Here is a 23872-nt window from a genome sequence, read left to right on the forward strand (position 1 = left end):
GAGGATTTATAGTCACAGACCTTATCTGGCTTGGAGAGCTGACAGGTCAATATCTGCAAAACTTGTGAAGGAGTCTCTGAAAGTCATGAATCAATTAAATGAACTAATTGTCTCCTGAAAACTCCAGTCCCCTTTCACTCCTTCACTCTGGGAGGGGCCATTTGTTGTCCATCTATGTCCTTACTCCCAAGTTGACCCCTATTCTTTAGTTGTTCCCTTCATCTGGCAACTCTGCACATGCACACACTGGGAACAGGCTCCAGCTGTTCATCTTCCATCACTGATGAGAACCCTCATTAGAGCCTTCCCCAGACTCCAGGACTGGCCCATGTTCCTTCCCAACCTCCTCACTGTCCGAATCTGCTGCCAGCTCTGCTGGTGGGCCATAACAATGAGGCAAAATGTAGTCTTTGGAACTTTAACTTCATTAAATTATGTCCAGAGGCCAAAGAAGTTTCCCTCCTACTAATAGGCCAAGTGTTCCATCTCTCAGGCTGGGGGGTCAAACAGTATGCCCCTCAGACAGGGTTCGCAATTTGGGAGTCCTCCTGGACCCACAGCTGACTTTTGAACACCACTTGTCGGCTGTGACCAGGGGGGCATTTGCCCAGGTTCGCCTGGTGCACCAGTTGCGTCCCTACCTGAACCGTGAGGCCCTCACAACTGTCACTCGCGCCGTTGTGACCTCTAGACTGGACTACATGGGGCAGCCCTTGAAGAGCATTCGGAGACTTCAGCTTGTCCAGAATGCAGCCACGCGAGCGATCGTGGGTGCACCTCGGTTCACACACGTAACACCTATCCTCCGCGAGCTGCACTGGCTGCCTATTGGTCTCCGGATACGCTTCAAGGCGCTAGTCGTCACTTATAAAGCCCTTCATGGTATTGGACCTGGGTACTTGAGAGACCGCCTGCTGCCAATCACCTCTACTAGACCGATTAGATCCCACAGATTAGGCCTCCTCCGAATTCCATCCACCGGCCAGTGTCGACTGGTGACTAGCCGGAGGAGAGCCTTCTCTGTGGCTGCTCCGACGCTCTGGAACGAACTCCCCGTGGAGATTCGAACCCTCACCACCCTCCAGGCCTTCCGCAAAGCCCTTAAAACCTGGCTGTTCCGACAGGCCTGGGGATAAAGAGCTGTTGCCCCCGTCTTGAATGGTATGACTGTTGTGTGTTTTTAAATTATGCATTGTTATGTTTCGTTTTTATTTTTTGTCTGTACCCCCCTTCCCTGATTTGAATTGTGAGCCGCCCTGAGTCCCCTTCGGGGGAAAAGGGCAGCATATAAATATAGTCAAATCAAATCAAATCAAATCAAAATCAATCAAATCTTTGATATAGGAGTCCAAGGGGAATCAGGGTTTAACATAATTATATCAGCATGTCCATTAAACTTTACCCTTTGAAATTATTCATTTCTTTCTGTTTGGAAATGCAAGGCCACTGCTTCCCTTATCCACTGATAGAAAAAAAGAGAGAGTTCTATCTTTTCTCTCCAAAGGAAGATATTAACCAGATAAATAGTGAGAGGTAAAGACATCATTTTAGCTCCTGGTGATTATGCTATATTTACTTTTCTATTGTCCTTTCCTTGAAAGAAAAAAAATGGTGCAGGTAAAGTAGAGCTGATGCAGTCCTGGATGTACTTGTGCAGCAGAGCTTGGAAATTCATAGTGGCTAGTTTTGGGCATCAAAGGGTGCAAGCTCCCTATCCATTTTTAGTAAATCATTGACTATCACTAATTACCCTGAGGGTGTAGTAATACACAAAAGTTTTATTAAATTAATGGTCTTTGAGAACCCAGCTGCATATATTAAATGCAATATTAAACTCAGTAGAGTTCTATTGGATCTGGCAGGTTTCTTTATCCTTATGGTAGCTTGTAATGTGTTTAATCCTTTTGCACTTCATTGCAGGTTGGTATGAAGGAGAGCGATTGCGTGATGGAGAAAGAGGCTGGTTTCCAATGGAATGTGCCAAGGAGATCACATGTCAAGCCACAATTGACAAAAACATGGAAAGAATGGGACGTTTGCTAGGCCTAGAAACTAACGTATAAAGTTGTCTCTAATATACGTACTCTAGAATTTGCACTAAAGTCAATGGCATTTTGGTTCCTTCCCCCTCGCCCCATTTTATCTTGGTAGCAGATCAGATCTATGAAGATGGATTTTTAAGAATGGAAGAAATTAACCCAATTCAAGGCAGATAAGGGTTCTTCTGAATCAATTTCTACACAATAAACTTCGTTTTTAAAATTTTTCTAAAATAAATGTTGATTTATTGATAGCATGTTGATAAGCATTCCTATTTACAGTATTTACAAAATATTCCTGTATCTTATATCTAATATATCTTTGTTCTAAAAACTAGTTCTGTAGTCCATTCATTTCACCTATTTTAATTTAATAAATAGTTTTCATTGTTTCACTCCCAACAATCAACATTTTGAATTGGATCAAGCTTCTGTTATGTGTGCAGTTGCTGTGGTACACATGATTGAGCTACCTGTTTGTATATTTTGAGGTAGAGAAAGGCTGTTGAGACCCATGAACATTGATTACTACTCTTCCAACTGATTTCAGTTGAACTGAAACACAATTGATTTCATAGCACACACTGTGACACATGGACTAATTGGAAACAAATGATGGATAAAGACACAGAAACTACAACCATGGAAAAGACCAAGGAACAGTGCGTAGACTGGTTCCACTTATGCAGACTTCAGATAAAGATGAGAAATTGCCACAATCACAAAACAACATTGCAATTAACATTTGAAGGTGGGGGAGAAGAAGAACGGATGGGAGTAGGTTGAAACATTTAATACCATATTTTCAAGCATTTATCATTGGTTTGTAAATATGACATGGTAAGTTTATTGACAAGGGGTTTTCCATCTCATCCCTAAATCACATTTTTTCCCAAAATACAGGAGTAATTAATTTTAAAAATCATTAACTATTCAAAAATATCCATGTAGTGGAAATTTTCCAATTAAAGGGGAAATAATCCCATACATTATTTTAAATGGGATAAGAATTGTAGCAGTGCTTGAGAGGAACTATAATGTACTCTAAACTTCCTTTTTCTACTTTTAAAGCACTAAAAACATGACTTGACTTCCTATATGCTGTGTTAATTTTACCTCGTTGATTTCAAGTTGTTTTTAGCAACTAGCTTTTTATCAAAGCAGCCTATTGGATTGTGAAAGCTATATCGGTCTTCCTTTCCCTTCTAAAATGACTCCTGTATTTCTGTTAAGACTTTATCACATGATGTACAGAGGAATTAATTTGCATTTATAGTCATAATTTATCAATTTAAATTTGTAATGCATTTGCTTATGTAAATAGGCATGGCATTTTACTGACATATTTTAGCAATTCTGAACTTTTTTTTAATAACAAACAGCTAAAAAATTCTATGAAGTTAATACATGGTCCAGAATAAAGCATTATAGGAGAGAATCAGACAATAACCATTATTCTAGTATTGTTTCTGAACTCTTAATAAAACTTTTTTTTTTTAGTCTCTCCCGTCATTATTTCTAATCTCATGTACTTATCCCTGTACTTTGACTTGCATAAGAAGGTTGTATCATGGACTCTGTCTAGGTTTGCTATTGCCGTTTATTTTGGTTTGCTAGCACCAAAATAAATATAACCTGCACTATTGGAAAGTTCCATCTGTTATTAAATGAAATTTATTCTCTGAGCTGGAGTTAAAAGTGGGATTAACAAAATAAAGGAGTGGTAGTAGCAGTTCTTCAATAAATACCATACTCTGCTAAGGTAAAAATTGCTCAGGATTGTTACCTCTGTATAGTAAAGCAGCAGTAGCTGTTCAGTTTTTAGTGGTGACCCTTTATCAATGTAAATCTGCATCTGATCTGTGTAGAATGGAAAGTCTTGTTTGCATTACTACCATCATATTGCATGGTCCAGTTTTGCATTTCACCAATTATCCAGTCTGCATCAATGGAGCATAAATTTACAGCTCGCATATCTTCATGCAGGCAGTCCATTTGTTCATCAGCTGGTTTTGAGGGTGCTGGCAATCTGGACAGAGGGCAAGGGTCCACCTCACAATGGATTCCACATCACTCTGACCACATATCTATACTACCAGTCTTGCTTCTCTCATTTTGTCTTGAAGGCCTTCCAGATGTTTTTGTTTGCAATGATCCATCCAGGTGACCCTTCCCCCGTGACCATCTGATCATTTGTATTTTCATTGTGTGTGGTCCCTGTTTGTCTCTCTGTTGGCCAGCATTCTGCCCCATAGAGTGCCACTGGATGGGCAACCATGTGGTAGATCTTCGATTTAAGGCACAGCAGGATCTTCCAGATGTAGAGGATGCCAGTGACATCCCACCACTTCAACCAGGATCAATCACTTGTGTCCAGGCATCCAGAAGTATGTCATCATCAGTTATGCAGGATACAAGGTAATGAAAATCAGAGGCCTTTACAAGCAGGGTACTATCAACTGATTTTACCATCTGTCTGGATGCTGCATTCCAGGTATTTAATTCTTGCCAAATAAAGTTGCAGTCCAAATTCATTGAGCCATATCTTCCATTGGTTAATCAGTCACTCGATTGCATCTTGAGTTCTATTCTGTATAGAATAGAATAGATTGAAATGTCTGACTAACATATTCATTCAGTCTGAAAAGGAATGCTTGCTGCTTCCCAGTATTGCTGAAGTGGCTGGATTATCAAAGGTTGAACCAATGGACATTGTCTTTAGGATGATGTAGAACATCTATGGCTCCCAAGCCAATAACTATATCTGGAAATAGCATATCTGTACAACACTGAATGAAGAATTCCAGTTCTTGGTTCAGAAAGCATCTGATCATAAGATCTTGCACTTTTTTGCATGCTGCTGGGAAATTTTTGGACTTGACGTCCACACATCTTAGAGTTGCTAAGTTTGAAAAATACACACTTGTACAACTAAAAGTTTGAGAGGCAGAGAGGAAAGATAGATGTTGAACCAATGACAGTCATAGCCCTGATTTCTTTCAGCAAAAGATCAAGCTCCAACTCCCTACATGTTTTTGGCTTCAGTTTTGATAGGATGGCAAAGTTTAGTCAACTACAACTGATGATTAAGTACACCACTCAGCCTTCAGGGAGTCTCAAGAAGTGAACCCATCAACTTTGGCCCTAGCAATAGAAGCCCTTGCCTCCATATATGCTAACAATCCTGGTGAAAAAAAATCAAAAGCAGTTGAAAGAAGAGGATGACAGAACATCTACATGGCCAGATACAACTTCTATAAAATTACAATTAATATTTTAAAACAATTGGAGTTGCATGTCAGATGACAGACACGTGAGCTTGGAAGAAATGTTTGATGACAGTCTTGATAAAATGCTATTAAGTCACAATGAGTCAGAAATTGAAAAAATTTAAAATCATTTTTCAAGATCCTGAAGTTCATATGGTTGAAAAACAAACGTAGTAATATTTATATTAATAAAAAAAAATTCAGATCTTAAAATGTATTATGTATTGGTAGGATACATCTCTGTTTTGGTTACTTGCAATCTAAAATAAACATTGCAATCTACAAACAGAAAATATCAAGTATTTTTTTAAAGGAACAAGTTATAAGTAGAAAGATTTGTATTTGATCATACTTCATATTAAGTAATATAACTGTACCATGATAAATAAATAAGCTATGGAACGAAATGTGAACTGTTGAATCAAATTAGCCAATGAACTCAGTTAATATATTGTCACTTGGGGAATTGCTAATATTCAGTTTTATATTTTACATTATATAGCTATGTATGTAACATAATTCATTGCTTGGTTACACAAAGTTTTAAATTTAACCCATTAGGCACGTTTATACAACATGTGTTTGATGCTCAAGTGTGCAACCAAAAAATTCCATTACAGTAACAGTTTGTTTCCCAACAGATTCATATCTACATCAGAAAATTATAAGATAACATGCTAAAATAATTTCTATTCCTTAAGGACAAGTGTTTGCGAATGAGTTCAAGTAATTTATCCTACATTAATTTAAAAAATGCCCAGCTAGCAATAGCAAATAAGGCTTATATACCATTTTACAGCCTTCTTTAAGCAGTTTAGAGTCAGCATATTTCCCCTAACAATCTGGGTCCTCATTTTACCCACCTTGGAAGGACAGAAGGCGGAGTCAACCTTGACCCTGGTGAGATTAAAACTGCCAAACTGCAGTCAGTCAGCAGAAGTAGCCTGCAACACTGCACTCGAACCACTGTGCCCCCCTGCTCAATTTGGAAGCATGCATAGGAGTAGATAAATAGGTACCACTTTGTTGGAAAGGTAACAGTATTCTGTTCACCTTGGTGTATCATGCTGTTCATATGACCAGAGATGTCTTTGGACAACGATGACTTGGCTAAGAAACACAGATGACCACCACCCCATATAGTTGGACACAACTGGACAGGGGAACCTTAACCTTTACTTAAAAAAATAACAGCTACAGCAAGGAACCTCTAGACAACCTAATGTATTGAAGGGCATGTTTCCCACACAATACACAATACTTCCCAGATGAATTCACTGAGAAGATAAGATCAGAAAAAAAAATCTACATAATTGTTTATAGGAATCTATGCAGCTACTTTCATTAGCAAGCACTTAGCAGGAGTACTAAATTTTATGTGGCCTTCTGTGCCTAATAATGTCTGTTTTGTTTTACAGGATGGAGAGAGAAATAATGTTCCACTTGAATATTAATACAATCTTTCCTAGCAAATCTTCTAAATTTTACAAGTGAACTGGAACATTTTTTCAGAACTGCCTATTAAACAATATGTGCATATACAGTAAAAGTATATTGGAATAAACTGCAATAATATATTAGGAAACCAACTAGAGAACCAAACATGTGAATTTTGGACATAATTTATGGAAAATTTAGGGAGTTCATCAGGTTACAAGAAATCAAACATATTCAGCAAACAACCTTGAGTCATACAAGCAACGTCTATAAAATTGCAATTAATCTCTTTAAAAAGTTTTTTAAGATTCAGAGTTGCATGCACCAGGAAGAGGAAGGACTTGTACCATGGTTTAAAAGTATATTAGCTGGACGTGAATTGATACATCAGTTTCAAGATATCTATATGTCTTTAAAATTAATTGTTTAATAAGTAGATACTGCTTAAATCCAGATTCTGCAAGAAATATTTGTGTAGTCCTGAAGAGTTCAAAAATGACATTCAGACACGGCCAAAACAACCATGTATTTCTCCCATTCTTGAAATAAGTTCATGAATATTCTAAAATCCTATAATTATGCTAGAATTTTCTGCATTATGAACACTAGGACAAATACATTTCCAAGCTTTCACGGTCTCCAAATGTGTCAACTTCAACTCTCACAAATCTCAGCTGGGAAAACTGGGAATTCAGGGAGTTGCATACATTAAGAGGCTGGCTAACTTGGACAGATTGATTTTTTAAAAAGGGCTCAACTATAATTGCAGGAACAATTAAAAATACACTATTGAAATAGAGGTTGTTCTTTAGTGTACAGTTAATGCATATTTGATTCCATTAGAAGGTCCTTACTTCTATTCCACAGCTCCATATTCAAATTCCCTTTGCAAAGAGAAAACATGAAACCCTGTTCTCATCCAAACAGCTGGCAGTTTTTTGCAAGCTATCAGACAAAGCTTGGTTGGTGAAAGTCAACATATTATTTCTTACATTGTATGCAAAACAGCTGGAATGAAGCTCACATTCCTAAAGTGATTCCATTTCATGAATGCCTTTCCCATCATACTCTTCATCTAGTGACTTCATTCAATTCTACAGCTCCCAGCAGGATATAAATTGGTTCTAACTGAATTCCTTACTAATTCTAAACAGACAATAAATATAAGACTAATATTCAAAAAGTGAAATTTTAGTTAATCTGATCACTTTTCAAACCAACAATTTCACAGAATTGTGTAAGCCAAAAAATGTAAAAATCGGTTCATTTTATTTTATCCAACTTTTGCCAGAGGGAAATCAGTTATACAAGAAGCGGAAAATAACTTGACGCACATATACAATATTACAGATGATAATGCACTTAACAAGTACTTTATACACGCCATGCCATTTACACAAAGCCATTATGAAATACTAACGCTAAAGATGAAATAACAAGATGTCCAGATGTAAAAAAATTAAAAGAGATGGGGAAAAAATTGGTAGCGTTACCATGTTTTCAACAAGGAAACACTATTAATTGTATTGTTCATTTTGGAAATGAGGCGCAAAGTTTCTGGCAGTTTCATTCTCTTGTGTAGTGATTAAATCTATAATAGCTGTCAACACTGCAGTGTCCCTTGATTTAGTATTGTTCCAGTCCACAGGTTGTGGATTTTCTATTTTCTCTTGCAGAAGGTCATCCAATTCTTTTTTCAAATCCTAAGGATAAAAAAGAATTGTTGGTGAAAGTTTATAGGTCATTCTCAGCTTATAACCACAATAAGGACAGGAATTTCAGTCACTAAGTGATATGGTCATTAAGTGAGTCCTCCCTGGACCTGATTTAAAGCCCATTTTTATCATGGTGATTAAGCAAATCATGGAGTCATTTAGTAAATTACACTATCATTAAAGCAATTCCCCAATTGACTTTGCTTGTCAGAAGCTGATATATTTTCCGTTGTATACAGGGAAAAATAACAGCATTCTTTCAATCTTCAGGCATAGAAGCAACCTTCAAAGATGTGTTAAACAAGTTGCACAGCCAACAAGCCATACTCATGTTTTTCCAGTTATACTGTGCATACCTGTATATTTAAGATTTTCACAGAATTTATGACCTTTTTTATTTTTCTCTTGACAGTAATGTTTAAAGTATTTGCTTCAATTTTTCTCTTTGATATATCACTACCGTGTTTCCCTGAAAATATGACCTGTCCTGAAACTAAAGCCTTGCCACATTTTTCACGTGTGCAAAAATATAAGCCCACCCCTGAAAATAAGCCCCCTGGACAATCCCCCCCCCTCCGGCCAGGTAGAGCACTGCTCGCTGACATAGCAGTATCCCGAAGGCACCAAACAAGGTGGGGGGCAAAGGAAATAATCTATATGACACATGTTTTTAAAAGTCTTTATAATATAATTATTAAATTGTGTAAACTATTTTAAGTGGCCAATTCCACGAGGGTAGCGGAAACTCACCTTTACTAACTGTGCTGTTCTTGCTGGAGACTGAAAAACAATCCATTCATCTACAGCTATTGTATCCTGATCTTTGTCCTTTTGAATTGAAATATCTCCTCCAAAAAACAAAAGACAATATGGCGAAACTTCCGTACAATCATACAGGTATATCTACAGTAACAAAAACATTTCACACACAATAAATATAGAAATGTAATCAACATAGGGCTTTGGAACATTATTTGATTTTAAATGCCTTTACGATGTCCAAATAGCACAGTAAATCATGATTTACAATAAAATAAATAAACCCCATTCTTGCAGCTTTGGAAGTTATATTTGTTTTCTACTGTAACCACAAAGAAAAAATGAGGAGTTTTTGTTTTTATTTCTAACCCATCAGGCATTTCATATTATCTATTTCACTAAGTTTAATTAAATTAATTAATTTAAAGGCTTGTTTTATTATTCAGACTAAAAGCAGCTCTTAATTGCGCTTGACTGAATGCAAATCAACTCAGATATTTTTGTAATAATTACATAAAAGTTTTCTCTTTCGTACTGATAGTATTGCATAGGACCAAATGCTAAGCAAAGGCGATAATACCTTTGTACCTTTTTGCTTTGTATTAAGCAAAAAGCATGATACAAAAGTGAATATACAATAGGATTTATTCGTATAGATTTATTCATACTGGCTACATCATCTTAATACTTAAGTATTAAGTACTTAATACTACTTAATACTTAATACTAAGTATTTAATACTTAATGTTCATGTTAATGCTGACATCTTCCAGTCTCAGCTTATCTACCTATTGCTATTACTTTCTTGAGGAAAGCTTAATTATATCTACTTGATGTCTGTAGCTAATAAGGGTTATTTGGGATGAAACAAGCATAGAAAGATCACAATTGTTTCAGCCAACATCCATCTATATGCACACATATTTAAAATTAGTAAAAAAATGTTCAACTTACACTACTTGTCCTCATTTTCAAGTGATAAACTAGCCAGTTGTAATGGAATTCTGTTTCTTCAACATTCACAGATTTGGGATGAATATTCACTGTTCCATCTGTTTTGGTGGAAACTTTAACCCTCAAAGACACAAAGCAGTTACAACTTACATGACAGAGATGTACAGGAATAAAAAAAATTATTTTTTTTAAAGGCCTGAAATGACAATTTGCTGATTTACTCTCCATTCTACAGTGAGACACTGACTTCTGACTGGTCCTAAGAGTTGAGGGAGCCTCTGAAAAAAGTAGCATGGAGGGAGGTAACTAGGAATGGGGAAAATTGAAGAAAACCTGGAATGCAATTCCCTCAATGAAATAAAACTATTGTTTTGTGTAAGGATCAGCAAGTGTAGATGGGGAACATTATATATGTCTTATCTCAAAAAAATAAGTTAGAAAGTAGCTTATATACTGAACCAATGTTTCTCAACCTTAGCAACTTTAAGATGTATCCACTACAACTCCATGGCTGGCTGGAGAATTTTGGAAATTGATGTCTGCCATGGTTAAGAAACATTACATTAAAACTTTGACAAGAACCAAAAAGTACACGTAAAGGAGATTAATAATAATCTTTTAAAATTCCTCATTAAAAGAATCCAGTTATTTTCCTATATTTAGTACTCTTGTATGCATAAATTCTTTTATTTTTATTTTCCATGTATAAAAGATTGCTTTTTCAAAGATAGTTCCAAATCGATGACCCACTGCTACCTTTTTATTTACTTTTTACATAGTAGATGTTCTGTTATTAATAAAAAGCCATTTTCTACCATTTCCTAATTCAGGATATCCCAAAAATAATTAACATATTTTTGCTGAACAAACATACTTTTAGAATATGTAAATGAGAGCAATTAAGAGTAAAGATGTTAAAATGTTCATTAGCAACACCATCTAGTGACAAAACAATATTATTGCAACTTGTTTCAGCTTTCAGATGTTAATACAATCAACATGATACCCTTCAATAATATCTGATTAGTTGACTTCTTAAAGATTTTTTTTAAATAAGACTTTAGAGAGCTTAAAATAACCAAAATAAACATGAAATCTATATAATCCTCAAATTCAGTTTCTGGGATTTTTCTTATATTATGGTGATTAGGATGTTTAAGATATAGCTAGGAGCCATGGGAATAATGCAACAGCTTACTCTCTTGAAATATCTTCCTCTCCAAACTCTCTACTGTGAAAGGTAGGAGGATAAGGCAAAAGGATTGCCTACAGGAATAGCTTGGGTTGTTTTTCCTCCCCCCCCCCTCCTTAGATTATGGAGATATTATAGAGACAAAGGGATTTCAAGAGAGTAAGTCTGCATAGGGCCCCATGGCTCCCAGCCCGGGGTTGCAGTCTGTTCACATTGATTTATACAACAAGACATTAAGCAGGCACTCAAACATTCCAAAGTGGAGGGGAATTATTAGGAGGCAAGCAATAGTCAATGGTGTAAAACTGAATTATTTTATCTTTTCAGCCAGACAGTACAGTCATGCCATTTCTCAGTGACAGCTTTGCTTAGCAGCAGAGTTTCTGAACCCAATTAAGGTCATTAAGCAAGAATTACCGGTAGCTGTATGACAGTTTTTGTTTTTTGTTTGGAACACTTTTAAGCAATTTGTCTTAAACATAGATAAAGTAACAAAAAGCATGGATAAATGTAGTCTTCCAATTCTCACTCTTCCTTCCTTGCATATACTGTAAGAAAATCTTGGGGCAGACCCAAAAAGTTTGTACTGTACAGAGACCTTAGAAAAGATCCTAGATCATGTTGGCTACATTGTTAGAAGCTAGGATTGAAGGACTATTGAAAAGTCATATCCTGCTGCTTAAAAGAGGTAAGATGCCTAATAGTGCTCATTGAAAAGTATTCTCAATGATTACACACCAAATCTCAGCAGGCAGAAGTGCTAAAAAGACAATATACCAAGTAAATTTGCTGCAATATTATTGAGCTCTGCTTAATAAATTGATTTATATGCATTCCTCATAAATAGTCTCAGAGTAAATTTTCAGAAGCCTTACATTTTTCTCTTTTTGCTGAAGTTTGCTCGTATTTTGGCCACCTTTGGATATAATCCAGCACAGATAACAGCTTTGAGTAACTTCTCATTTTCTGGAAGACAAGATAGTCAGGGGAAGTGAAACTCTCAATGGAAGAACCGAAAACCTCTCTGTTATTTTGTTTCTCCCTCAACATTTACCTGAGTTAATGTTGGATTTGGGATCCCAAGGGTTCCTACTATTCACAAACCCAGCTGCAAGGAGATGTTCTGCAAATTGCCCTTTCATGTTTCGCAGCATCTAGAGAGTAACATATACGCACCAATTAATCTTTTGCGGATTTGTAAAATGCAGTTTCCTGCCAGAAACAATGTGGTAAAATGTAGTCTGGATTTCCTATATTCCAAGAGGAAAACAGTTATTACCTTCAGGGTATTGGAAGAAAGAAAGTATTCCCAGCAATAATCCTTCTCATACCTGAAGCCACGCCGCTGAGCTTCTTCCCAACCCTGAAAACAAGATGCATGTGTTAATACAGGTCCTACTAGAATAACTCAAAAAAAACCCTGAATAAATGTGATTGTTAAAATAAAGTGAGATGCCAGATACCAAGTAGATTTAGGAATTGTCATAGGAAATAGGAAATTTTATAATTAAAATACATTATTTTTGAAGCAGTACATATACTGATAATCTCTGTCATACAAGCTATGCATTTTTGCAAAACAAGAAATAGCCTCGAACAAAATTAATAGTGTTACCTTACAGCATTCTCAGATATAATAAGAATAGGGAAGGAATAATCCCGTCGCCCATAGTTTCCTTGTAGGGGAGATTACATTACATAAAATGTAATGAATAAAAGATAAATAAAATTAATTCCAAAGCACTATTTTTAATAAAATGGCAACTAATGGACTATGATCCAAAAGCTTACCTTTACCTAAACTATCACAAGATTTTTTTTTTCACAAACACATTTGAAGTAATTAATCTTAGGCTTTAAAACAAAGATAAAGGGACTTCGTCATATACAAACCGGATGAAACATTGAAGTGAAATTAAACTGAAATTTTAAGATTATTTAGAATGAATCACAACAGGTACTGATGTAAGAATTTGGTGTTCAAATTAAAAGTATTTGTAACAGATTATGCTTCACTTTGCCAGTAAATTAAATATACACCGCAGTAAGAAAACTCCTCTGGCTTTCATTCATTGCCCAGCAACAAAGGTTTCTTATATTTATGAATTCTGCAAGCTTTTCTTTCAAAGAGGCAGCTATCCTCTGAAATTACTACAGATTGCCAATTGTAACAGAATTACCTTGAAAGCATTCACAACAGTCAGGTGATCACTTTTAGAATTTCTTGAGAGTTCCTTTCTTCTTGCATCTGCTAATTTTTCTTTACCCTTTAGAGGAGGAAAATACTTATTGAGATAAACAAAGAACCCTTTTTCATCCGTTTAGTTTTTAAAAATAAATCATTCTGAGCATGCAATAAACTGTGGTTGAATTTGCTACAATTAGAATAGAATCAAGCAAAACATTGGATTTCTGCCAGCTATTTCCTACTAACATTTTTAAAAAAGGCATTTTACATGTTTTCTATTTTATTTTTAGATACGTTACCAAGGGAATGACAAAGGGGTCCTTGAAGCTGAGGCCAGCTGCAATAGTGAGAACAGGATCTAAGCAACAGAATAAGGCTCCAAACAGAATCATTTTTCCAATGTGTGGCTCCACAGGTAATCGTGCCAAGTGGACACCAAGGGGAGTCAACTGTTCTTGTCTGTCCAATGCATTCTATCAGTGGGAAGAGGAAAGAGACAGAACCAATGAAAAAAAACATACAACATGAGAGAGGAGAGCATGGATAATGGCTTTAATAAAGAAGAATGAACTACTAAATTAGGTTTATTAGGACAATTAACAGGTTTCTTGCAGCCACATTGCTGTTTTAATATCTAGCATGACATATTTACTGTAAGAATATTTGTGTTTATTCCAAATATCTTTTCATCACATGAAAATTGAAATTGAGGGCCAAATTTAGTCACAATGCTGACATATCAGTCATTCCTTCCATTTTTCATCCATTGGCAAAAATAAAGGAAGAAAATTCAAAAACTGATTCAAACTACAGATTAACTAATGCCTAAGAACAACAGAACATAAACAATATACATACAATTCTAAGCATGAATTTTTTTAAAAAAGTTGAACAATGTTTGTAAGCAAAACAAAGCTTTCATTTTAAACATTTTCTAAAATGTGCAACTGAAATTATTAAAATAAATATCCAATTGCTTATGTTAGTTTACTTATTCACATTTTATTTTATTTATAAACACAATATTTATAACATTTTATTTTATTTATTTTATGAAAAATACTTTTTTTGCAATTCAAAGAAAGAAAGATTTATAATTTCAAAAAGGAACATATTTTGAATCTGGAAAGTTGCAATGCTAAATTGGTATTTGTAGATATATCAATATTTTTTTTATTATAAAAAAGATCATACTTGTTGCAGTAAATGATGCATTATTTTATGCTAAATATGGCAATTCTTTAACTTTTCAATGATCACTCTAAAATTAATAATGAATAAATTTGTTAGTACAGGTGGTCCTCGATTTACAACCATAATTGAGCCCAACATTTCTGTTGTTAAGTGAGACATTTGTTAAGTGAGTTTTGCCCATTTTACGACCTTTCTTGCCACAGTTGTTAGGTGAATTGCTGCACTTAATAAATTAGTAACCTGTTAAATGAATTTGGTTTTCCCATTGAATTTGCTTATCAGAAGGTTGCAAAAGGTGATTGCATGACCTTGGGACATAGCAATGGTCATAAATATGAGCCAGTTGCCAAGTATCTGAATTTTGATCACATAACCATAGAAATGCTGCAAAGGTTATAACTGTGAAAAAACAACCATAAATCATATTTTTTAGCATCGTTATAACTTTGAATGGACATTAAACTGTTGTAAGTCAAGGACTATCTGTATACAAGCTAGAGAAAAAGAAACTCACCAACTCCTTTAGATGCTTTATGGAGAGCACTACAGCATCATGTGATGGTGGATCCATGAGCTTCATCAAAAAATTTGCAATACCTCCAAGTTTCAAAATCTGAAAGAAAACCATGATTCTGCATGATTATATCTGATATAATCATATAATATATGATAAAGTAAAACAATTAAAATAAAACATCACCTGTAAGAAAACTAAACAAACATAGCTAATTTACAACCCTAATGATTCCAAAACCACAAATAAGCTCATGGAACTCAAAACCAACAATACCACATAGAGCATGAAAAGATGATGCGGGAAAAATCACATTCCTGAAATTTTCAAGAATTCATCCATTGTTAGTCTACCAAAAAGTATTACCAGGGAGGCCAATCTGACTTCTGGAGGTAAGTTAGAAGTCAGGAAATTGACTTTTGTAATTGTCTCTTAGGCATGGAAGCCAGTTGTATAACTAAATATTCTCTTTCAGACCCACCCACCTCACAAGGAGGTTGTTGTAAGAAAAATAGACAGGAGGAACATTAGGTATACAGGTAGTCCTTGACTTGGTAGACCATTTGTTTAGTGTTCAAAGTTACAATGGCATTGAAAAAAGTGAGTTATGACAGTTTTTCACACTTATGACTGCTGCAACATTCCCATGATCACACGATCAAAATTTGGTATTTATGACAGTCTCACTGTCCCGGGGTTATATGATCACCATTGTAACCTTCCCAGGCAGATTCCAACAAGCAAGGTCAATAGGGGAAGCCAGATTCATTTAACAGCTGCATAATTCAACTGCAAAGTTGTTCACTTAACAACCGTTGCAAAAAAGGTCATAAAATGGGGCAAAACTCACTTAGCAATTGTCTTGATAAGCAACATAAATTTTGGGTTCAATTGTGGTCATAAGTCAAGGACTACTTGTATTTGCCACCTTAGACTAAATAAAATTTTAAAAATGAGATAAAAATATAACAAATAAATATGTTTTATGAAATGAACTAGAAATCATGCTAACAACAAACTGTACATACTTATACTTACTACTCAAGATTTATTTTAAAAACTTTTGACAGCCAATATGCATATAAATCAATAGTCTGAATACCAACACAATTATATTAACAGTTAAAATTAATATTAAATAAAAGGCCAAAATTAACCAATGTACAATCATTTTATTCTACATTATCCTCACAAGATTTAATCTTTTTACCTCAAAGCAAAAAAATAAGTCCATTTAAACTTTTCCGCTAATCTAGTCATTAATGATTATTTTTAAAATGTACTGTCAATTTGCTATTTTTTATTCCTTATTTTTGTTTCTGATTTCTCTACTCCAAAATCTTTTAGGATCCTAGCTTTGAATTAGGTTACCCAGAGATTCAGAATTATTGTAAATTATAGTAAAAGTTACTGAATGACCAATTCAACATTTTTATCAAAATCGGTTTCCTAAAAAGCAAGACCAAGCCTTCACCAGAATACATTATCACTGTCCCAATTGTGTAAATTACCTTGATTTGCAAACACAGTTCCTCCAAAGGTGTCCTCAGGATTTCAGGCAACTGATAATCATCTAGCAGACTGGCGCGAAGACCATTATATAAGTGGTAGCAGTGCCCAGGTTGAACTCTAAAAGTATAAATATATTCTATTAAGTACTTTTTCCAAAGCAGTAGTAATAATGCTTTGTACAGCACTTTTTTACAGAATGGTGTTACATTCAAATTCAACCTGAATAATCTACACTAATTGCAACAAGAAAACATCAAACTTAATATCCATGCCTATCTAATATATCATTCAGAAGCAGTTATAAAGATGGTCAGTGGCCTATACTTTATCATTTTTATTTTATTTATAAAATTTCTTTGCAGACTATCTCTCTTATAGGTGCTGAGCAAACATCCTGTGGCCAAATACCACTCTTTTCCAGTTTTAGGAACACTGATAATACATAGTGTGGGATAAAATCTTGTCACCAATGTAAGTGGAGCTTAGTTATTCTCTTTGGAGAATATGGAGGGTTGATTTGTTTTTAAAACCCAAGAACTTCTCCTATACTTTATATCAGGGGTGTCAAACTAATGGCCTACAGGCCAGATATGTCACATGCTGGCCACGCCCATCTCCGGTTTAGCAAAGGGGGAAAAAAGTAATGATATGTCATGTGACAACTTGAGTCTGACACCACTGCCTTATAGAAACAGCCATTTTGATATAATGGTTAAGCACTAGCCTAGAAACTGGACATTCCAATCCTGCCTTAGTCCCAAAGGCATCTGGCTGACTTAGGGCCAATCACTTTCTCTCAGCCCTAAGGAAGCAATGACAAACCACTTCTGAAAATCTTGCCAGGAAACTACGGGGACAATTGTAAATATGGGTACACATAGAAACACACAGAAAAACCCTTCATAGAGAGTATTAATAGATTTTGTTCAGATGCTTGGAATTTGGGATTTACAAATATTTATATGCAACTGATGATGAACTGTACATTTTAAAAGAACATTAGTAAATTGATAAACAAAAAATACTACTGATAAATCCACACTAAGTGATTAGTTTACAAACACATGCAACATCTAGTCAAGAAGAAAGAATCAGGCCCTCTGAATTCAACCTCTCATATTATCTGTACACATTTGTAGGGAAAAGAAGAATTATTTTGAAGCTTCCAACAACTTTTGATAGACAATGGTTAAAATACATTCAGATTTAGAATTTGTATTTTTTATTGTAACTCATATTACATACTACATTTTTTAATACCAGTATCAAGAGATCACAGAAGTAGTAAAATAAAAAAAACTGAATTTACACAATATTTAAACTAAGTTTAAATACCAGAGAAAATAATCATGTTAATAATTGGTAAAGCATTTTTTAAAAACCACTAACACATACAATTCAGGTATCAATTTCCATAGTTTAAGCACCTGACTAAGTGAACTATGAAGATAGTAGGGGTTGCATTTGATAAAGCAACTTCTATCCAATGCCCTGATATATTTACCATAAAATATAGTGGGGCTCAGCTATACTACCTTGATTTTTCTATTCATTAAAAAGTATTAAATTAGAAGAGCCAGTCAGCAGATAAAATTTCAGTAGGGAAGCAATAAGGCTTCAACATTAAGAAAGCATCTGCAATGAAGGGAAAAATGAAATGTCTTTAAAGTTAATTAGAAAATGTTCCAAATGAGCCAACATTTTGCTACTGAACAAATTTTATAACAATGGGTATTACACTTACCTGCCTGCTCTCCCTTTTCTTTGCTTGGCATTTGCTTTGCTAACCCATTCTGCAGCCATGGTGCTGATATTATTCTGTGTGTCAAAATGAGTTTCTTTTATCTTCCCTCCATCTATAACATAAACTACATCATCTATGGTGATACTGCAGAAATGAGAAACAGAGAAATGAGAAGCAATTTGCTTATCTACAATGCCTTGTTTTCTCCTTTGCCAAAAAGTCATATAAAAAAAGCAATCCTGGTAATACTATAGTGTGAAATGATGAAATTTACACTGCAATATTAGAATTAAACCACATTGCCAGATATAACTGGGAGAAACTTAATGGAATTGCTTAATGTATAATACTTAACTCTGACATAGTGTTAATTCTACATATAATTAGCTACATTTCATCAATAAGAATTGCCAGTCTGAGCATCAAATAATTGTAGGACAGGTACCTTAAGCCAAATAAATCTGCCTTAACTAAGACTGGCAGTGGAAATTTAGCAGTGTAAGTAAAATAGCAATGTACTATTCATTTAATTTCAGATGTGCCTTCTGAGGCATAACCAAAAAAATAAAAAGAAATAAAGCATCTTTGCATTTATTCTGTTAGCCTGCCTTACTCAATTTGATGCCTTCCACAATTTCGCAGCACAGACAGTCCGTATTTCGTTGTATTTAAATACAATGACAATAAAGATTATACTTACTTATACTTATATCCTGGTTTAGAATTCTGCAATTCTTGACTCAATAAAATTAGAATAGTATAGAATAACAGAGTTGGAAGGAACCTTGGAGGTCTTCTAGTCCAACCCTCTGCTTAGACAAGAAACCCTATACAATTTCAGACAAATGGATATCCAATATTTTCTTAAAAACATCCAGTGTTGGGGCATTCACAACTTCTGGAGGCAAGTTGTTCCAATGATTAATTAACTGTCAGGAAATTTCTCCTTAGTTCTGGGTTGTTTCTCTCATTAGATTATGGTAGGTACTGTCCCTAACTCCAAACTCAGGAATACAATTCAATTTATAAACGCTGAATATGCCTAGATCCTCTTGTATATCCTTTAAATTATCTAAACAAAATAGTCTAATGATGAAAAAAACAGAGAAAATGTTTAGAAATATTTCCCTCCATTTTATTCCTACTGTGATACAAAGAAATAACTTCAATTTTTATTAAGCTACTCAATTTTTTGCTAATAAATTAATTTCATATATTTCTAGAAGCATAAACTGTTTACCTAGTCTCAGCAATGTTTGTAGCAATTACAATTTTACGAACACCAGGAGGGGTCTTTTTGAATACCTAAAGAAAAGCATGGAAAAGACACAAGGATAATAAATTATCAAATCTATTTTTATTATAAGGGTTTTTAATGTATTATTTATTAAATTTATTAAACATTAAATCACTTTAGTTAAAAAAATGAATATATCACTTGATATACATCATTTAAATACCAAGTACTAGCAATCAAAAAGAAAAAAATGCAACATGGAAGCTGAAGATAAACTTCTTATATATAGAATATATTTGCTCAAATCAGTGTGATTTGAACTACTTCTAAGATACTCAAGTGCCACAGACAAATGGATCTATTCTTGCTATGTTAAAACCTGATTATAACCAATAATTTTTAATCTCTTGAAAAACAAGTGTTTGAAAGTAGAAAATCTTCCCCTAATTAAAGCATTATGTTCTTTATCGTAAGAGATATATTACTTATTTTTCACTATTTATAATCCACCCCAATCCCACAAGACTTTGTGTAGTATATGTAACACTGCTAAAGTTGGGTAGTATAAGATCATTCTATAATATGTGAGATTTATGATGGCTACATTTTGAGTTATGTCCTTAATCTTTTCAGAATAGGAGAAATGCTGATTTTTTTCACATTACTTAAAATGCTCAAGAAAATGTAAATATTGTATTCAAATTTAAGATATTTTTAAGAGATGCATACATTTTCTACTTAGTGACCAAAATTAGAACCAGCAACTTCATCGCTTAGCACCATGGTCGCTAAACAAAACATCACACAACCAACCATGACTTATGATTCTACTTCCGTCTTCCCTATTAACTCTGTTTGTTTCAAGCCAATTGCAAAGCACACAAATGGGGACTGACACAAAGTCAGAACTGACTTTGCCAGTTGGCAGGGAAGTATAAAAGGGATATGCAATCTTGCGGGTGGTTGGTGATGTGAAGTTGCTCCTTAACTTTAATAGCTCAATTTTTAAGGGTGTTTTTGCATTAGTTTTAACTCTGCTTTTATTTCTCCTTTTATACTATGGTATGTTTCTTACTACAAATCATCCAGAGTTACTTAAAGAGTAGTGTAGAAATGAGATAAATAAATAAATGCCAGGTTGCAAAGCACCCTAATGGTGATTACATGACTGTTAGATGCTGCAACAATCATAAATGCAAGGTCTCGTTGTAAAGCTATTATTTTTTACATTGTTGTAACTTAAAAGAGTTGCCAGATGATACAGTCAATGTGGGAAGACTACTACTACACATAAAGTTAATAAAATTATGGTTAGCACCAGTTATACATACCTGAGTCTGGTTAACAGTAGGCATTAATGAATGCAAAGGTATGATGACAAACCTATCTGAAAATTAAAATACACAAGATGTTGTATGTGAAATTCAGTTAGGAAACAGAAAAAGTAGAGGTCTTAAATATAAAAAGACAATGAAGCTGTACAAACAGTTCTCAAAGGTACTTTCCAATTAATTAAAAACTTAAGTTTTACTAAATATGATTTTTAATACAGCCACATTTGTTGTTACTAAGATAAAGATACTATACATTTTCAATATTAGGATAGGTATTAAATAAATTGGAATGGATGGATTTGACAGAAAGAATAATAATAAATATTTAATCAATATTTCCCAATAGTCAGCAGTGTGTAAAACATTGGAAGGGATGGATCTATGGCAATAGTGGGTTGCAAATCCCGTTTCAACCAGTACGGTTGGAACAGGGCCGGCGGCGTCCTCATGGACGCACGCAACACGCACATGCATCTTAGCGCTTCTATGACCCTCCAGCTGCTCCGCAGAAGCCTTTAAACACCAGTAAGGAGCTCGGGCGGGTGGGTGGGTCCTCCGGAGCACCATACCGGAACCTTATCCGGTGCTCCGGGCTGGCTCCGATACGCCCATATCGGGGCGTACCGCCTGCAACCCACCACTGATCTATGGAGACTGGAGTATTCCATCTCTGCTAATTTTTAAGGAAAAACTGAAGAGTCACTTCTCAAGGATGATTTAGTTTTGCTGTGTTACAAAGGGCTTCCTGGTTTATATTTGTTCTCTATTCCAAATGTACAATTTTAACAGATAGGGGTATGATCGGGGGAACAGTTTCTCCAAAGATTTTCTCAAAGTGCATGTTCGTGTGGGCATGAAAATCTCTTGAAGTTCCTATTTAAAATAGTTCACACTGCACCAGTAAACACTGTATGTATGAACTTAATACATACAACTATGATAAAATCGGATAATCGTTAAGATGACCTTTTTCAACTTATTTTGCAATTATACTGTGCTTAGCCATTCAGGCGCTAGTCTCTTAGCTGGACTATTGTAGTGAACTCTACATGGGGCTACCTTTGAAGAGCATTCAGAAGCTGCAGCTGGTGCAAATTGTGGTGGCGGGGGAAGTTCTTGGAATCCGAAGAACAGCCCATACAACATCACTGCTCCGTGAGCTGCACTGGCTGCCAATCTGCTTCCAGGTGCAATTCAAGGTGTTTACATCTTGTTAAATAGATGTTTATGAAATAAATGAAAAAAGCACTAAATATTAATGTTATCTGTTTAGTTAGATTTCTTTAATACATTAGCAAAACCTACCTATATCAAGTTCAATGGCAAAGGCACACAAACATTCAGAAATGAAAATATGAAAGGGGTAAATATTTTTTTTCACAGAACTGTGTAGACATAGGATTGTAGTTTAAATCTATTCCACTAGCATTGACCAGTCAAAGCCCCAAAGTCATTATACTGGGGTAGCATATATATATTTAATATGTTTCTGTTATTGTTGCTGCTATTATTAGTATTATCATCATCTCCTTGACCTATCCCTTAAATTCTATTATCACTTACTGTGCTGCCTTTCCAACAACAAGCAGTTCAATAATCCCACTTTAGCTATTATGTAAGATGAAAATCAGGACTTGGATATTCACTAGCATGCAAAGCAATTTTAAACAGAATAGAAGGAGAGGTTCAGAGTACCATTATTATATTATTCAACATAATGTAGATATACATAGCTTTATGAATTAGAGTAGTTGTTCAACAATTTAGTTCTTCATTCCAGTTCTAAATTGTAAGGAAATGTAAGCCAATATACTGTATGTCTGAAAATGATTTACTGAATTATTCTACAAAAGATCTAGCCTACCATATGGTATTAAAGAAACTATTTCAGTTTTAAAATTTTACCTGATTTAAACATAACTTGAGAAACCAGAAGATCATGCAGTGTGCTAATGTTATCCCATCCAGGAAGAAATACTAGAATTGCGCCTTCCTGGATATAAAACAGGCATATTAAACAACACATCTGCATTTTAAAATGTATAAATATAGCATACAATATGTTCACACACATAATTCTAGGGCGATATTTTTAAATAGAGCTTGTTTAAAAAGAGGTAGGCCAACCCTCATCTGAAGCCAAGACTTAGATTTTTTCTCCTTTTTTTCCCACCCTCCAACAACCAAAGGATATACTATGCCAATGAAACTGAAAGAGGACAACATGGAATTTTTCATCACCAAGATCTCTCCTTTCATGCTTGTGGAGTTTCTGTAGGAAATTTTCTACAACAGGAGTGTAGATTGCCTACCAGAAATATTTAAATCTATTTTGCTGGTTAGTACCATTTGCTTTTGTAAATAAAATTGTAAATTCCCTCTGGCTAGCTGCTGGATTTTAAGTGGAGATGACAATTTCTAGGTTTACCTATTCTTTTTTTATATAAAGCAGACAAAATTCTATTCACACAACATACATTAAAAACTGTCTCCACATTCTCATTTTCATCCCATTTCTGCTAGACCAGTTCAGAAATGCAAGTTATATTAACCTCTTCTTAACAAAGAAATCAAAGTAATCAAAACATTACATATGTTTTTCTCCTAAGCTATGTAACAAAATATAAGAACATGTATTTTCTGTTTATAAACATGAACTATTTCTTAAAATAATCCATTCAAGCAATACATTTTCTTTGCAGGCATATATCTGAGAGAATATTTGGAATGGCAGTGAAGTGATCTTGTATCATGCTCATCATTTATTGAGAAAAGGTTAAAGTC

General features: G+C 34.7%; 2 protein-coding genes across 4 annotated transcripts in view; one reads left to right on the forward strand and one right to left on the reverse strand.

The window, feature by feature from the left end:
- Positions 1–3541, forward strand: part of ARHGEF26 (Rho guanine nucleotide exchange factor 26) — a 70323-nt gene extending 66782 nt beyond the window's left edge. For both annotated transcript variants that reach the window (XM_032224770.1, XM_032224771.1), the window contains exon 15: positions 1921–3541. In XM_032224770.1, the coding sequence (XP_032080661.1) occupies positions 1921–2063 (143 nt within the window). In that variant the 3' untranslated portion in view covers positions 2064–3541. The remainder of the gene's footprint in view (positions 1–1920) is intronic.
- Positions 3542–7562: 4021 nt separating this feature from the next.
- The window catches only part of DHX36 (DEAH-box helicase 36), a 30333-nt gene continuing 14023 nt past the window's right edge, over positions 7563–23872 (reverse strand). For both annotated transcript variants that reach the window (XM_032225305.1, XM_032225306.1), the window contains 14 exons: positions 22994–23081; positions 21086–21141; positions 19758–19822; positions 18518–18661; positions 16773–16890; positions 15262–15360; positions 13853–14026; positions 13546–13632; positions 12645–12728; positions 12420–12519; positions 12241–12331; positions 10174–10294; positions 9211–9363; positions 7563–8448 (listed from right to left, as the gene is read on the reverse strand). In XM_032225305.1, the coding sequence (XP_032081196.1) occupies positions 8263–8448; positions 9211–9363; positions 10174–10294; positions 12241–12331; positions 12420–12519; positions 12645–12728; positions 13546–13632; positions 13853–14026; positions 15262–15360; positions 16773–16890; positions 18518–18661; positions 19758–19822; positions 21086–21141; positions 22994–23081 (1566 nt within the window). In that variant the 3' untranslated portion in view covers positions 7563–8262. The remainder of the gene's footprint in view (positions 8449–9210; positions 9364–10173; positions 10295–12240; positions 12332–12419; positions 12520–12644; positions 12729–13545; positions 13633–13852; positions 14027–15261; positions 15361–16772; positions 16891–18517; positions 18662–19757; positions 19823–21085; positions 21142–22993; positions 23082–23872) is intronic.

This window comes from Thamnophis elegans, chromosome 10, assembly GCF_009769535.1.
Source record: "Thamnophis elegans isolate rThaEle1 chromosome 10, rThaEle1.pri, whole genome shotgun sequence".
Lineage (NCBI taxonomy): Eukaryota > Metazoa > Chordata > Lepidosauria > Squamata > Colubridae > Thamnophis > Thamnophis elegans.